Source organism: Thermobia domestica, chromosome 8 (genome assembly GCF_964235325.1).
Source record: "Thermobia domestica chromosome 8, izTheDome1.hap1.1, whole genome shotgun sequence".
NCBI lineage: Eukaryota > Metazoa > Arthropoda > Insecta > Zygentoma > Lepismatidae > Thermobia > Thermobia domestica.
In genome coordinates this window covers 141186928-141202207 of record NC_137461.1, presented here as the reverse complement: position 1 = coordinate 141202207, position 15280 = coordinate 141186928, and the positions used below count along the sequence as shown (strand labels likewise).

Sequence of the window (15280 nt, the reverse complement as noted above, 5' to 3'; positions counted from 1 at the left end):
ACGGGTGAATAGTCGATTATTCAATTCAAGTGGTGAAGACGAAGATGGAGGCTCTATGCCGAACAGAAAATACAATTCCAATGGAAGGAGTAGATTCTGATGAGATAGTGACAGGATCTTCGAGAAGAGGGAAAGTACGATTTATTACTCCACGACTCGTTGCGGCTTTTGATCGCTATAAATTAATTGATAGAGCTCCATGCACATATTAATCGCAACAGCAGAGGCTTTGGGACACAACTTCTTCTAATACTGGACGTATCAATGGAGCTTGTATTCTTCTTGAACAAAAATTGGAAAAAAATCTTTTATATCTTCCGTCTAGGCATCACATTTTTGAATTTATATTAAAGTGTGTATTTGAAAAATGTGTTTCAGTTTCCTCCGGTCTAGAGGTGCCAATTTTTAAGCGTTTCCAGAAAGAGTGGCCGAGATTTCAACACAGCAATTTTGTTACATGAATTTCTGATCGATGTGTTAATTCAGTTCTTTGCAATATGAAGAAAGATAAGCTAGTTTTTGCTGTTCAAAATTTGGAAATGCAGAGAAGCATTGTAGAGAAGATTACAGAGAACTTTTGGAGCTGAGCTTACAGTAATTTTTCTAGGAAGTACGCCTCCTGGAGGTATTTCTTTCCGTTTCCCTGGAGCTGTAAATCAGGCAAGGTGGATGAGAAAAACCTTATGATATTTTAAAATATTTCTCTTTAGTAATCAGTTTAAATTTAATGAGCGGGAAGAAGGACTGTTTCAAGTGTGCACTTTTCCTGTTCTAAATGGTTTACTTGTCCCAGTGCATCTCGTTCACCACATCGAGATTTATAATTTTTGAAGAGCCTTGAAACGTATAAACTCATAAACTCTGATGTCTCGAGAGTGGCTTTATTGAAATTTTCCTAACATCTTTGGTACCCCTCAGAGGAGTGTGAGCACTCTTATTTTTTTTACGAGAATGTCAATAATGAACAAAACACAAAATAGCAGAAAAATTTAAAAATAGTGACAGTTCATATGAAACGATGAAGCGATTTGAACTGCACGTTAGTGAAATAGTTAATATTGAAGAAAAAGAAATTGTTGATTTTGTGATAGGAAACACGAATAAGTTCTTCGAAAGGTTTCGGATTTCTACAGGTTTTCTAGACCTTGATCCGGTTTGTTGGTTGACAAATGATGAATTTCTTTTCGAGAAGAAAGTAGTTGATAAGCTACATGTTACAAATGATGCAGCGGAAAGAGAGGAAAGTTAGTGGAAGACCACAATGCAGTTCTAACTAAAAATGAAGAACAGAAACAATTCCTTTTGTAAGTGGTGAAAAACTATAGAAACTTGTTTCCAGGATGTGGTAAAGCTACCTTGCGTAAAAAGTAAAAGTTATCATTAAGTCGATTTACAATTCAAATATATTTTTTGTCCCTTTTTTGGAATATCAGCCACTATCATTAAATTTTTTACTTTTATTTATTAGCTGATTGATTTCCAACTCATGTAAATTTTACTAACGAAGCAAGTGGCATGAGAAACAGATCCAAATATCTTTTCCACAGTGGTTCATATCACTGTGCATTACCATAAGTACTATATGTACGGACGATGATCATGATGCTTGTAGCTTGTTGCCTGATTACCAACCGACTGTATTTGAAACCCAGGCAATTTTGAATTACAGAGGAAATCTTTATATTGTCCTATTTACATTTGTGATAATTATTATACGTTTATTGACAAATAGTGAATGAAGTGCCACTGAAATTCAAATAAATTTCTTTTTTACAGAAATCAACTGCTTTGCGGCACGGGTTAATGTTGATGGATTTTTGTGAAATTTTCTGTATGATGTTTCTATTACCAAAGGAAAAGAAATAGGGGGGCGGCGGAAGAAATTGGAAAATTTATTTTTTTCCCATATACCTAAGGACCACTCTAATGTGACATTGCGCCGCATAACGCTACGAACTTTGTATAGAAAGTTCGTAATTCGAAATATACCGGAAAACAAATGCTAGATGAGCGCATCCGCGCCGCGCATGAAGGAGACGAGAAAGAAGCAGTGTGGTAGAAATTTTAGTCGTCCTATTTGGATGTTTTTAAAAATTAATTTTAAAAAACACTTTCTTGATTTAAACTCTTGGAAAAGGGGGGGAGTGTTATAGAACTTTACCTCTGTTACTTTCGTGTTATAGAGCCATGTATTACACTCAGGGGTAAAAGTGGATCTGAAAAAGTAGGGGAATGCATGACGTCACGCCGTCCCCCGTGCCTATCTTTGCCCATTGTAATTTTTTAGAAGTGGGGACGCCACAGATATTTTCTGAAAGTGGGGAGTCGGCGTTCCCCCGCGTTTCCCGACACTTTTACTCCCGATGGTATAAAATAATGAATTCAGCCCTTTTTGTTTCAATTTGATACTATTTTTCAGCCCACTCCAGAGCTAGGACAGTGGCAACACTGGCACTCAGTGGTAGCTTTAGCGGGTAGGCCGGTAGGAACACACAAATTTTAAAAATGTACAAACGCTAAAAGATACAATACAGAGTAGATGCATTTTCCACTATTTATATTAATGATAGATAATTATTTAACAAATAGAATCATTCACTACTGTAAAGTAATTTCCTACTGTCAATCAAATGTGTATCCTAAACCGCCCCTGATACAGTGTTCGTAGGTTCCGGTGAGAAAATTTCCCTCGACTGACTCGATATTTTCCCTTGGTTAAGTGTCCAATTCCTATGACAGAAGTTGTGTGATAAGACTCATTTAGCTATATTAAAGGGAGTGCCAACCACATTTGTTTTATTCATTTGCTTTTTGCTTCTATTTTTTTTTAACATTTCCTAATTTTTAAACAAAAACTACACACAAATATACCCAGGCAACAATTGGCGCATATTATAGGGGAGAAGGGGCATAATGGACACCTTAGGCCTTATGCAGAGTCGTTTTGACGTTTGATTAACGTCACACTAAAAGCCTTACTACTGCAGGAAACATCTACTACTTGGCAACCCTAAAGAATACTATGTCAAATTAAGTAAACGTTTTTCGTTCATTTTTCTTAGTTTAAGTGATTCCCTAATGGTGTAGTACACAGTCTAAAAGCAAGCTTAAACACGACTATTCAATATTTTAAATTTACACTTTTCAAGAAATATTGATCAAGACATTTGGACAAGAGAATCGAAAGTGATTGAAACATCTTTTACACTATCATATAAATATTGAATTGTTTTCTATTTTTGTTGATAGGTGCCAGAACAAAACAACAATCAAAAATATGCAAACAGATGAAACAGAAACTGCGTATTGATTTATTCAGACTTGCGCATGAATAACTATAATATTAGCGTATCTTTCTAACTTTCTGCAGATATTTGAATTGAATAGATCATATTAAACCTTTTAGGAAAAATGCCAATTAATTTTATAGCTCCACAATCTAATTTTAACTTGGTATTTTAGCCCTTTCGCAAAATGATGCAACAGACATTTACACTGAGCTTGGTTATGACAAACGTTCAACAGTTGAACTTCATTGGTGCACACGGCCATAAATGTATCATTGGCTAATTCTATCAGAGTCACGTGTTCTGAATGATTTGATTTGTTCTTGCTTTTAGTAGTTCGTAGTACTCAATTCTCTTGAGTGGTGGCGCCACAGCCTCTACTCACGTATTTTATATCAGCGGGAGGAGCACTGAAACCTCTTATACTAAATAAGTACTCTATGCTATTCACAGTTCCTTACATGCAACAGCCATGTGAGGAAACTGATACTAGGGCTTTATTCTAAAGAAAATTTGTGAATGACAGCGCAACGTAAATTCTACAATACAACTTTTCGGTGGGTCTCTAAACAAAAAAAGTTCACAGAAATACTTGCTACCAATGGAGTCATTAAGTATTTATCTTAGCAAAATTCTGCATACAACAACAAATGCAAAAATTTGGTTGTCATTATAACTGCTACGCAGATTATTGCAAAATAAATCGCAGATTTTGCGTTGCGTTGCGTTGACGTAAACCTTTACGGAATATTTACACAAAACACGAGATCTATGTCAATGTCGTCATATAAAAAACAATTATATGATATCGAAGTTTTTCCATTCAGACGTACAAGCTAATCGATATAGAATAGGCTAGGGTTGCCAGACGTCCCGGTTTTTCCGGGATAGTCCCGGTTTTCAATGGAAGAATTTACTGTCCTGAAAAAGGCTTTCGGGTTTTTGTTCTTCAGATTGAAAAATAACACAACGTACAAAAAACTAATATGTCAGACTAGGGGTGTGGCCACGGGGGCGCCTCCGGGCCAGGCCCCCCAAATGATTTCCTGGCCCCCCTAATGACCAGATGTTAAAACATCATCGTGAGATTACCTCACTTCAGTCATTTAAAAATAACAAACTTTACATATAATTAATAATTTACGGTAAAATAGTATGGAAAAATAGCATTTTACCATACCGATCACAAAATAGTATGGTGTTTCTTCCTTATAGCGATCCGAAAATAGTATTGTACACTTTTTGTGACAGCAGATTACACAATTTACGGCGATTTGTATTTGATAGTTTGACAAGGTACTATAAATTCTACCACAAAACAATAGTACTAAACTAAATTGTAAGTACATTATACTATTTATATGCTGTAATTAGTGTTTTAAGAAAACTTTTTTTATCAAATGGAAAATTTGGTGAAAAACAAATTTTTATTCAGTTTTTCAGTTTGGATTTCATTCGGTTTTTTAAATGCTATTTCGTGTAAAACAGGAAGTGAAATATAGCTGTTAATAAAATAATTATGTCTTTTTAGTCATGAATAATAAATAAACATTTTTTGTCAGAAAATCTTAAATAAATTAAGTGCAATTTCAAAGAAAATCAGTCTTATGTATAAAAGTAACCAAGAAAGTTCTGTAGCTTTTTGTGGAAATCTGCGATAATTGCCACTCACATCGTGAGTTGAATGCGAATGGAGACGCGAAAGTCAGTTCTTCGTTGTGGCAGTTCGGTTACACCGTGAACTTGCGTAAGGACAGAGCAAAAATGGAACCACTAGAGAGCGTCATAGGGCGTGTATGCTGTACGAGTTCAAACCGGGGCAAATGCCCAGCAGTGTGGCGGAAGATTGCCAGGTCTTTGGTGAGGATGCCGTGACTGAGCGGACAGTGCAGCTGTGGTTAACATTTTTAAGGACGGTGACGAGACACTCGAAGACACGTACCGGAAGAACAAGACATGTACAAAATGTAGATCTTCAGACAGCAATTGACCCGAACAGTTGCCAGACATGTGAAGAACTACACTATCTTCATGCCGTAAACGCCGCAAAACACCTAGTGGCCACTTGCGGTAAACGTCGATCGTCGCTATAGCGACGTGTCCAACAATTGCCTCTAGTGTCCCACTGGCGGCAGGGTTTCGTCGAATCGAAACATATATCTCTAGTCGGGGTGTTGAAGCTACCACCACGTAGCAGCGAGAACTTCGTTTTCGTCCGTGCTCCTCAGATTCTTCGCGGAGAATCAAGAAGAAAAGGGACCAACACGAACTATTGCCAGTCATGTGCATGCGGTTATTATTATGTATTACTTTTCCTGACGAATTGTTCCTAAAGTGAGCTCCGAGGCTCAAGAATAACCTCTGCCTCAACATCATGAAGTGAGATTATTGAGATAAGTGCGATACTTGTATGAATTTAGATTACAACTGTCGTCGATCATTAGAAAGTGAGTATGCGAGAACTATGAAATAAAGTAAATAGACACGCGTCATTTTGTTACAAAATTACATGGCGAACACATTTTATCTAATCCCAAACAGTTATCGTCGAATATACACCGTTAAAGGAGCACTCTGATTGACCAAATTAAAAAGATCTTAACGATTTATCCCTTTACAAGCGACGTTTCCTTCATCGCCTTCGTACCGAAGTAGGAAGAACACTCGCCTAGTAACCATAAGTTTGGTGGTTCGAGTCTCCTTCGGGGTAATTTTTTAAATAATTTTTTAGTGTTTTTGACTCAACTTAATGTAAAGAAATCACTCATATAGTCGATTTAACATATTTTGGGGGAGTAATTTTTGTGGTTCATTGGCGTTTTGTAGCGTCTCTGCCGCTAGTGGTATAATTTTCAAAACGGAAGAGGGGCCATCGTCGTTGCGGCGCCGCCAATGTTTGGCGAGATGTCGCTAATTGCCTATTTGTGGTCCACCGACACTTACGGCATAGGGACAATTCAGTGTGAGTGGCGAAACCATTCGGCAGCACCTTCATCAACTGAGGAAACACTAGAAGTTGGGTCGATGAGTCCCACATAACTTGACTCCGGGGCAAAAGGAACGCAAGGAGACACCTGTGTTTCTTCGCTGTCTCGTCTGAGGAGTGGGTCCTATACGAAGTTCCAGGGCGCCGTCATAATTGGTTAGCATCCCATGAACGGTTCCAAGACAGCCAAAACCAGCACTACACCAGAAGAAAGTCTTGTGTGTTGATGAACTGCTCGCGGCATCATGCATCGGGAACTGCTACCAGCTGGTCATAGCATCAATGCAACTGTGTACTTTCAGCAGTTGAGCCGTGTTCAAGATAAACTCAAAACTCTGGAGCCAGCACTTCTGAATCCCAAAGGGGTCCTTATGTTACAGGACAACGCTAAGCCCCAAGTGGCTAGGATGACCCGTGACACCATTTTACGCCTTGGATAGGAAACACTATTGCATCCGCCATACTCCCTGGACATTGCACCGTCCGATTATCATATGTTCCATTCCTTGGACAATGACCTTAAAGGATGCCAGCTCAAATCCCTAGCAGAGGTGCAAAATGCACTTGATACCTTCTTCGTTTCACGGCCCACCAACCTCTACCGCGATTGAATCCATGGCCTTCCAGAACGTTTGCAGAAGCTAGTCGATCTATTTTTGATCTTCCAGGTACGTGTTAGGTGACATATTAATGTTCGGGGGTGGTGGGTGAGAAAGCGATAGAACTTTTATATAGATAGGTTTTGTGTATTGAAGTAGTTATGCACAAAGGTATAATGTTTGGTCCGGGGCATTAGTTCCTGGTTAAACATAATAAAAGCTACCTGTAATATAATTTATGAAAATATTATTATTATTATTATTATTATTATTATTATTATTATTATTATTATTATTATTATTATTATTATTATTATTATTATTATTATTATTAATATTATTATTAATAATAAGAAGAAGAAGAAAAGAAGAAGAAGAATTAGTTTTCCGGAAGGAAACCAAAATTTTCCAGTTTTTTCATTGTTTTTAGCTTATTATTATTATTATTATTATTATTATTATTATTATTATTATTATTATTATTATTATTTTATTATTATTATTATTATATTTATTGTTTTTTCTTCATAAATTATATTCCTGATATTTTTATTATGTTTAACTAAGAATACTGCCCCGGACCAAACATTATACTTTTGTGCATAACTATTTCAGTTTAAGCCCTTGTACACAGAACCTATCTAGAAAGGTAACTAAGAAAGTTCTATCGCTTTCTCACCCACCACTTTCCAATATCCATATTTCACCTAAGACGTACCATTTCACTATACTTATCCACCCATGTCCTTAGTTTAATACCATTATTTTATGGTATTTGTTAGAACGTTTGTCTTCAAACTGTCAAATACAAATCACAGTAAATTGTGTAATCTGTTGTCACAAAAAAGTATACCATACTATTTGCCGATCGGTAGAAGGAAGAGAAACCATACTATTTTTCGATTGGTATGGTAAAATACTATTTTTCCATAAATTATTAATATGTAAACTTTGTTATTTTTAAATGATTGAAGCGAGGTAATCTCACCATAATGTTTTAAAAGCTGGTCATTTGGGGGGGCAGGAAATCATTTGGGGGGCCTGGCCCCGATGGCCCCCCCCCCATGGCTACACCCCTCAGAGTTCGGAAAAATGTTTGAAATAAAATGTACGTATTTTTCCTCTAGAACCCGAATCTGCGATCAAAATGGCGGAGTTCTCTTACCGTATCAATTTTCAGTTTCTCTCCGTCCCACCCCTGAGTGGGGAAGCAGTTGGCTAATTTTAGCACATGAAAATTTCTCCCAGCAAAACTAACTTTTATTCTATTCGTACATTTTTTCGTCCAATGTTTGTTTCTCAAGATATTTTGCAGTATGAAGTAAAAAAAAAATTCACCCCAATCTAGGATCGTAAATCGTATCTCATCATATCCCCCCCCCCAACAACACAGCTTCTGTAGCAGGCATAGGATACGAACTGTCATGAACTATTGCCTGTGAAAATGGTTCAATATTTAGTGCTTCTTTCAGCGGAAGCCAAATCGACCCCTGTTTCTATTAGACATTTTGAAGTTGGCCGTTCCACAATAGAGGTATTTCCAAGAAGAGACCGCTGTTTTCGAAAATTGTACCGTTTGCTTCCTCATGTTCACTTTCGTACTTCGCTTCAGTTTCAAACAATTATTTGCTATTCATTTTGAGTTGCAGTATAGTGAAATCCTCCCATTGAAGTATTAATGAGCTCGCGTAGCTCCCAAACGGTAAGAGGAACAAAATGTTTCCTTTCAAAGTTGTTCAAAATTTAGCGATTGTTTCAATAAAGGCAAAATGCCTGTTTAGTTTTAAAATTTTAATTTGTGCCCCGTAGATGTATTCCTAAGACGCCCCTGATGTCAGAACATCACCGTGTGAATTCGGCATATGCACTTAAAAAAAAAAAAAAAAAATCTGTGCACTAGGACCTAAGTTACGGCCCTGCGGATTTCGTGAATTACCGTATACAGCCTGAGATTAGTGTCTCAGTTTTTCGTTTACAAACTCTGGCAACTCTAGAATAGGTCCTTGAAAAAACATCCTACAGATTTATTTTTATTTCGAAATTCGCATTTGCATATTATTGTAATGAAGGCAGGTTCTATCTTGGGAAGTGGCTTCACTCCATCTGTCTTAGCAAATTTGTTGTTCGGAAAAGAGAAAAAAGAATAACAACTATACCTATTATAGCAAAATAAAACGTAGATTTAATGTTGCGTTGATACATCAGTTACTGAGTGGGGCTCCAAATGTGCTGCTGGATTGCACTCTGTGGAATAGTTAAATAACGATTTCTTTCCGTAACGGTTTGGATCGAGCTTTATTTATTTAGCTTCCGTTAATGTACATACAACAAGTTATAATTATGTTACGTAAATCTCTATTACGTTACGCTCCACAATTGTGCGAAGGCTTCATCAAAATATTGCTCAGTAATTCATATTAGTTAGGTTTAAATATATTTATCATTCATATTGAGTAACTGTTTTCATTATTATAAATTTTATTGTTGAACTTCTTTGATAGGATAAAAGAATAATTATATTGTGAGAATACCCGTTCTTGATTATTCCCTGAATTTTGTATAGTAATATTTATAGAAGGGATGCAAATAAACACTCGCCCGAGAGGAGTGGTTCATCGGTGCGGGGGAATATTTAATGTCATACCGAAGGTAAGTAAATGATTTATATTGTGGGATGTGGGCTAGTAATATTTTGTTTCGTATTTGCATCCCTGATTTATAGGTAATTTAGCTATGGAAAGATCTAAGTAAATTTTATAGTATCTTAAAATGAAAGGTGACTAGTGGAGGAAAAGTACTCATATCTGGCAATTGTGGAAAGTCTACGAGGTGAAGTGACGCATGCGTGTCGTTCTTTTAGGAAGGGATCTTGGGGTGTGTTCTGTGTGTTTTGAACTGAGTTGTGAAAAAATCTTTTCCCATCTTCCAAAATGAGACTCTTTAAGGATATTTTTACTGGTAGGTTTTATTTTTTAGTTCATAAAGAAAACGTTCTGTCAGTTTGATTGTATATATCCATCGTAGGTATTGTTAAAAAGAGTTGACATTGATGACTTGACATCGTGTATATTAGCGTGTCATTTTGCTTGAGATGTGTGAAACCGAGTTGAAGTCATCTCAAGAATCTGACAACATTATGTTCCCTAATGTATTTTATCCTTCTTTTTGAAGAAAATGATACCTGTAATTGCGGATTAGTCTTACTGTATCGAATGTATGAGAATATTTTATAGGCTAGTTGGAATTTCCATTTGTTGCATCTTACTGTGAAATTCCTGTCATCAAAAGTACATGAAGATAATTTACCACTATGAGAACTCTAATAGGGAAAAGATAAGGAAACACATATGTGAAAAAATAAAAACTTGATGCGGTAGTTCTATTACAAGTGTAAGGCATTTTCGACGCCGGTATGGTACATCAATTGTGTAATTTATTGGTTTGATTTTTAAAATTATCATTAGTGCGTAATGTGGAAGAGGTGCACAAATAAATTGTACCGCAGATGTTCGGATGATGGTAATTTCACCAAACACTGGAGAATTGAGATGAGCGTGAGATACTCTACTAGTAGTACGACGAATATTTTGTGAAGTAGGACTAGTAGTTAAATTTTGATAGGATCATTTCGAACTCATCCTGTAATATATCATAGGCATGTCTATCAAAAGTGTGACTACCTTACGCGTCATGTGATTTTTCTATGATAATGGAACAATACTCATCACAGCAGGTTATTGCATTCTACTCTCTCAGGAAAGAAAAAAAAATGTCTTGTGTGTTCTTTTCCCTTGAACGGGTTTTATTTTTACACGTAAGTGACAGCAATACTAATCATGCAATATAGGCCTACTTTGATTTGTAACTATTTTATTTTGCAGGTGATGAGATGTTCTCAGATACATACAAAATGAAGTTAGTGGATGATGTGCTGTATGAAGTGTATGGAAGGGTAAGATTTCAGTGATTCTAAGTATAGTCGCTACTTTTAGATAAAGATTGTACACGTTCCTGTTTACTAAAACTTCACTTAAACTAACCCACTGTGAAAATTACACTAACCTTTTCGCATTCCTAGTAGCTGATCTAATCTCAGATACTTTTGCGAGTATGCATTTTGAAGGACCAAGGAAGCATAATTCATATTATGCATCATTGGTCTAATTCATGTTGAATAAATGTAAAAGATTGTCAAGCGGAGTGGTTAGTAGATATTAACAGGGTTGGCGAAAACCATGGTTTTTATTGGAAAAACCAAAAGCCCGTTTTTTTTCGGTTTAAACAATTTGCTCTATGTATTTATATCACATATGGAGTCTTAGTGGCGTTATGCAACAACCGGGTTATGCTGGAAGGGGTCATATAATCTTAAAGCGGAATCCAAACCGCTTCTCAGCTTACACCCGAGAGAAACTGCCCTCCATTTGGACTCCAAACCGGGACTAATTAGCCAAAAATGTAATACGTCTGCCGACTCATTCGCGAAGGACTCCTGATAAAAATAAGTTTTACTGATCTTGACACACTTGTTAGTCATTTCAGAAGGGCAAAAAGATAGTTGCACAAGTGAAACTCATTATACAGAATTACATATGCACAATTACAAAGTACTGCAAAGTACAGAACTAATTTAGTCCAAGGTTAGTTCACTACGACTTTTATTAAGTTAAAGAAATACAACGATTAATTTGCATATCAGTAAGAAAAGTGAATAAAGATACGAATTATTTGAGTCTATTTTGGCTTTGGTCCATTTATACATAGATACCCAAGATAGTTCTGATTTCAGTAAATGCCTCTCGTGGGGTTTGTATGACCTCCCCCCTCGGAAAAAAGTACGAAATTTCGCTGTATTTTATCAACTAAACATTATTAAAACTAAATATTTAGAATTTTTCTTTGATTGCAATTGCATAACAATAATAAATTATTTTAAAAAATCAGAAAAAAAAAAACATTCATAAACTTTGCTTTTGTTGTAGTATAATCTCTGAGTAATGAATGGGTAATTTAGGTCTGAATATAATACGAATTATATAGTGAGGTGAAACGTGATAACCTACAAATGTGTGTTCATCAAGATTTTATGAACACTTACACTTTACGAACCTTTTTAGGGTTTGTGTGTGTGTTTAAACCAGTTTTTTGTAACGAGCTGGTTTAAACCAGCCAACCCTGGATGTTGATATTGGTAAATACCTGCGAGATAAAAAAAAAATGATTCAGTTTTACCTTACACGCTCCAGCTGTGCATCGATAAGTAGGACCGCTTTAAAGGGTTTAGTAGAGTAGTGTAGGGTGGAGTAAGATAGGGATAAGTAGGGTAGGAGTAGGAACAGGTTACCTTAAGGGGGAAATTTTGACCCATTTCATAGAATTGAGTGTAATTTCTAATTTTTGAGTGAGTATACCAGCTGGAGCGGGGGTTATAAAGTTAATACATAATGAATTTAAAATTTGGTAGTAATGGGTGTGTTCAGTGTATTTTTCACACACACTCTATGGGAGAGAGAGAGAGAAAAAGAGAGAGGGATTTTGAAGTTGCGAAGACTCCACAAAGTTTTTAAATATGTTACTTCGTGTACAAGATACGAATTTCCAATGATGGAAATAAAGCCATGTGAAGCTCCTACTGCATAATATAAACTTAGGATGTTTTAGAACACTGGTTCTCATATAGGTTAGTAGCTAGAGTGGTTCCTTTCTGTATCCGTTTTCTTTAACTCAAATAGTGTTGCCGGGCGAGCGTTAGCGAGTGAAGGCGGGTTAGAGCCCCGCAGGGCACGTTGTTCTGTCTTTATTACAGCTGCATGGGAAAGGGGACCTGTGTTCTAGAGCCTTGCCCTATGAACTTTTTTTTCCCCTTGAAAATGGGTAGTCAGTTTCCGAACTATTGGAAATTATTTAAGCTACTAAGATTTAAAAAAAAAAAAAAAAAAAAATCCATGATGGTTAGTGAATGTAACTCAACTATATTTCTGTTCATATTTTGCATTCCTTTCTTCCCTTGACCTGCCTTTGCTCTCTGTCGGCTTGTTCGATTATCGGTAGGATACTCCTCTGGTAGTTCGGATCTCACTTTACGTAGTAGGTGTTGGTTTTATATAGTCTGTGTTCGAAGTTTACATTAATCTCCACGAACCACTGCTAATGAGCTGCGTTCAAACTATAATTAAATCAACGGAAGCTATGTTCACTTTTTTTATACAGTGATCCGACTTCAGTTTCCTCTAGTCACTTCATAATGACACGATAGTAAGATCTTTTGTGGTATATAATATTTCAAAATTATTGTATTTGCTAGGTTAATTAGGCCTATATTAAAACATAATTAGGTAGAATGAATGTTATTGTAAGCAGAATAGTAAAACATCTCTATGACAAATGAAATCGTATTCTGTGTATGTGTGGTATGTTTATTAACAGTACACGCTTCGTAACTTTTAGCGTTAAAGTAGATTAGAATGATCGTATATGTATGCTGCTTTGCATATTGGTTCCTGTCCGCCAAAAAGATGAGATTTAGATAGGGTAAAGTATTTCCGCAAGTTTAATAGCTCTTACTTCAGTCATTTCATTCAATGCATCGTTTCGTAAGGAGCTGGTTCTTCGGAGCAGTTCGTTAAATATCACCAGGAACCAAGTCCTGGCCAGGTTCAAATGCTGATAGATTTAGAATATGCCGAATTCTTATCGTAACAGTTCTAAATTTATCGAAATTTGAAAAGAGTAATGTATAAAATAAACAGAAAAATTACAGCAAGGATCTCCAAATTTCTTGACTGCTATAAAGGTCACTCAATGGACAATATGAATATTATCGAGGCCCGAAAGCTAATGTAGAAAAACATACACAAGAGAATGAATAAAAAATATGAACCACACATTAAACTACATATTTGAAGGGCAAGGCCTCCCGAATTCTCCAGAGAAAGTTAACGTTTAAAGAAATACGAACAGGTACAAAATTATTTGCTTCAAAGGAAGCAAGCCCCCAACCTGAACCAACTACAGCATGTATCTTGAAATAAGGAAAAATAAAATTAAAATAAATAAATACCTGAAATTTTAATGTGATAAAAGTAATTCGGCAGTTTGCTTCATGAATAAATATTTCTCCCGAATATAACTAGAACACAATTTTTCTAATACATGAATAGCCGAACTGCATTATTCCTTCTGAATCATGTGTACAGCTCACTCCTCGAATGGTAACAGATATTGTCAATATTATGTATGTATGTATGCATGCATAACTTCATTGACACGTACCAGTGTTGGTAACAGGTACAAATTCAAATTTCTAATTTTTACTTTATCAATATTAACATCCATTACATTAGATATATGCCGCGAGGAAGTCAGCTTTAACCCTTTGGGGATCCCATGGTACAATTTGTACCATACGGGGTGTTTCATGGTACATTGCGTTATAACTCTCCTGTTTGAGCTTTTTCGTCTTTTTTCTCAAGTCAAGATGCATCGCAGAAGACATTACGGATGGTTTCACACCTTCCTGTGTCGAGACATAGGAGATGACGACGTCATAAGTCTAAAATTTATATTTTCGTGTAATACTTTTTTGGGGGGGTTTATGTAATGTATTTTTGGCGGGCTTATTTTTGCACGTAGAAGATTGAAATTTTGCACAAACATGCAGTCCACCGGGTAGTATTTACCAGATTTTTTTTTTTTTTAGATTTCTGCGTTAAAACAAGGGGGATCCAGAGGGTCAAAAAGTTGAAAAAAGGGTTATTTTTACCCAAAAATCCCGTTTTTCCTCATTTTCCCGTCTTAGATAAATGATGGAAAAAAGTGAATGGTACCGCCTGAAAGGCAGTTCTATTCTGAAGAGAATGATGTGCGACACATGGCCCTAGGGTAATTAGGGAAGTGTCAGGGAATTATCAAAATATACTTCTGTATAGGGGAATTTTGGACATTTTCGGTACTGTTTTTGTGCTGGCTTATTTTTGCACCTAGAAGATTGAAATTGTGCACAAACATTCAGTCCACCCAGTAGTATTTACCAGATTTTTTTCAGATCTTTGCGTTAAAACAGGGGGGGGGGCTAAAAGTTGAAAAAAGGATATTTAGACCCAAAAAATCCCGTTTTTCCTCATTTTCCCGCCTTAGATACATGATGGAGTCACGTGAGTCATACCGCCTGAAAGGCAGTTCTATTCTGAACAGACTGATGGGCGAAACATGACCCTAGGGTAATTAGAGATGTCTCAGGAAATTTTTTACCTGAGATCATGGTGTTTTACGGTAATTTGGGGCATGGTGTTAATTCCTGATAAAATTTCTTCCGCCCTTGGTATTCAAGATAGAAACTTGAAATTTGGCACACACATTCAGTATACAAAGTACTATTTATCAGATTTTTTTTAGATAGCTACGTTCAC

At 36.2% G+C, this 15280-nt stretch overlaps 1 protein-coding gene across 1 annotated transcript in view; it reads left to right on the top strand.

The window, feature by feature from the left end:
• The first annotated feature begins 9674 nt into the window (after nucleotides 1–9674).
• The window catches only part of Tctp (translationally controlled tumor protein), a 46503-nt gene continuing 40897 nt past the window's right edge, over nucleotides 9675–15280 (top strand). Inside the window, exons 1-2 of the mRNA XM_081769078.1 lie at nucleotides 9675–9830; nucleotides 10754–10824. Of these exons, the coding sequence (XP_081625204.1) occupies nucleotides 9803–9830; nucleotides 10754–10824 (99 nt within the window). The 5' untranslated portion in view covers nucleotides 9675–9802. The remainder of the gene's footprint in view (nucleotides 9831–10753; nucleotides 10825–15280) is intronic.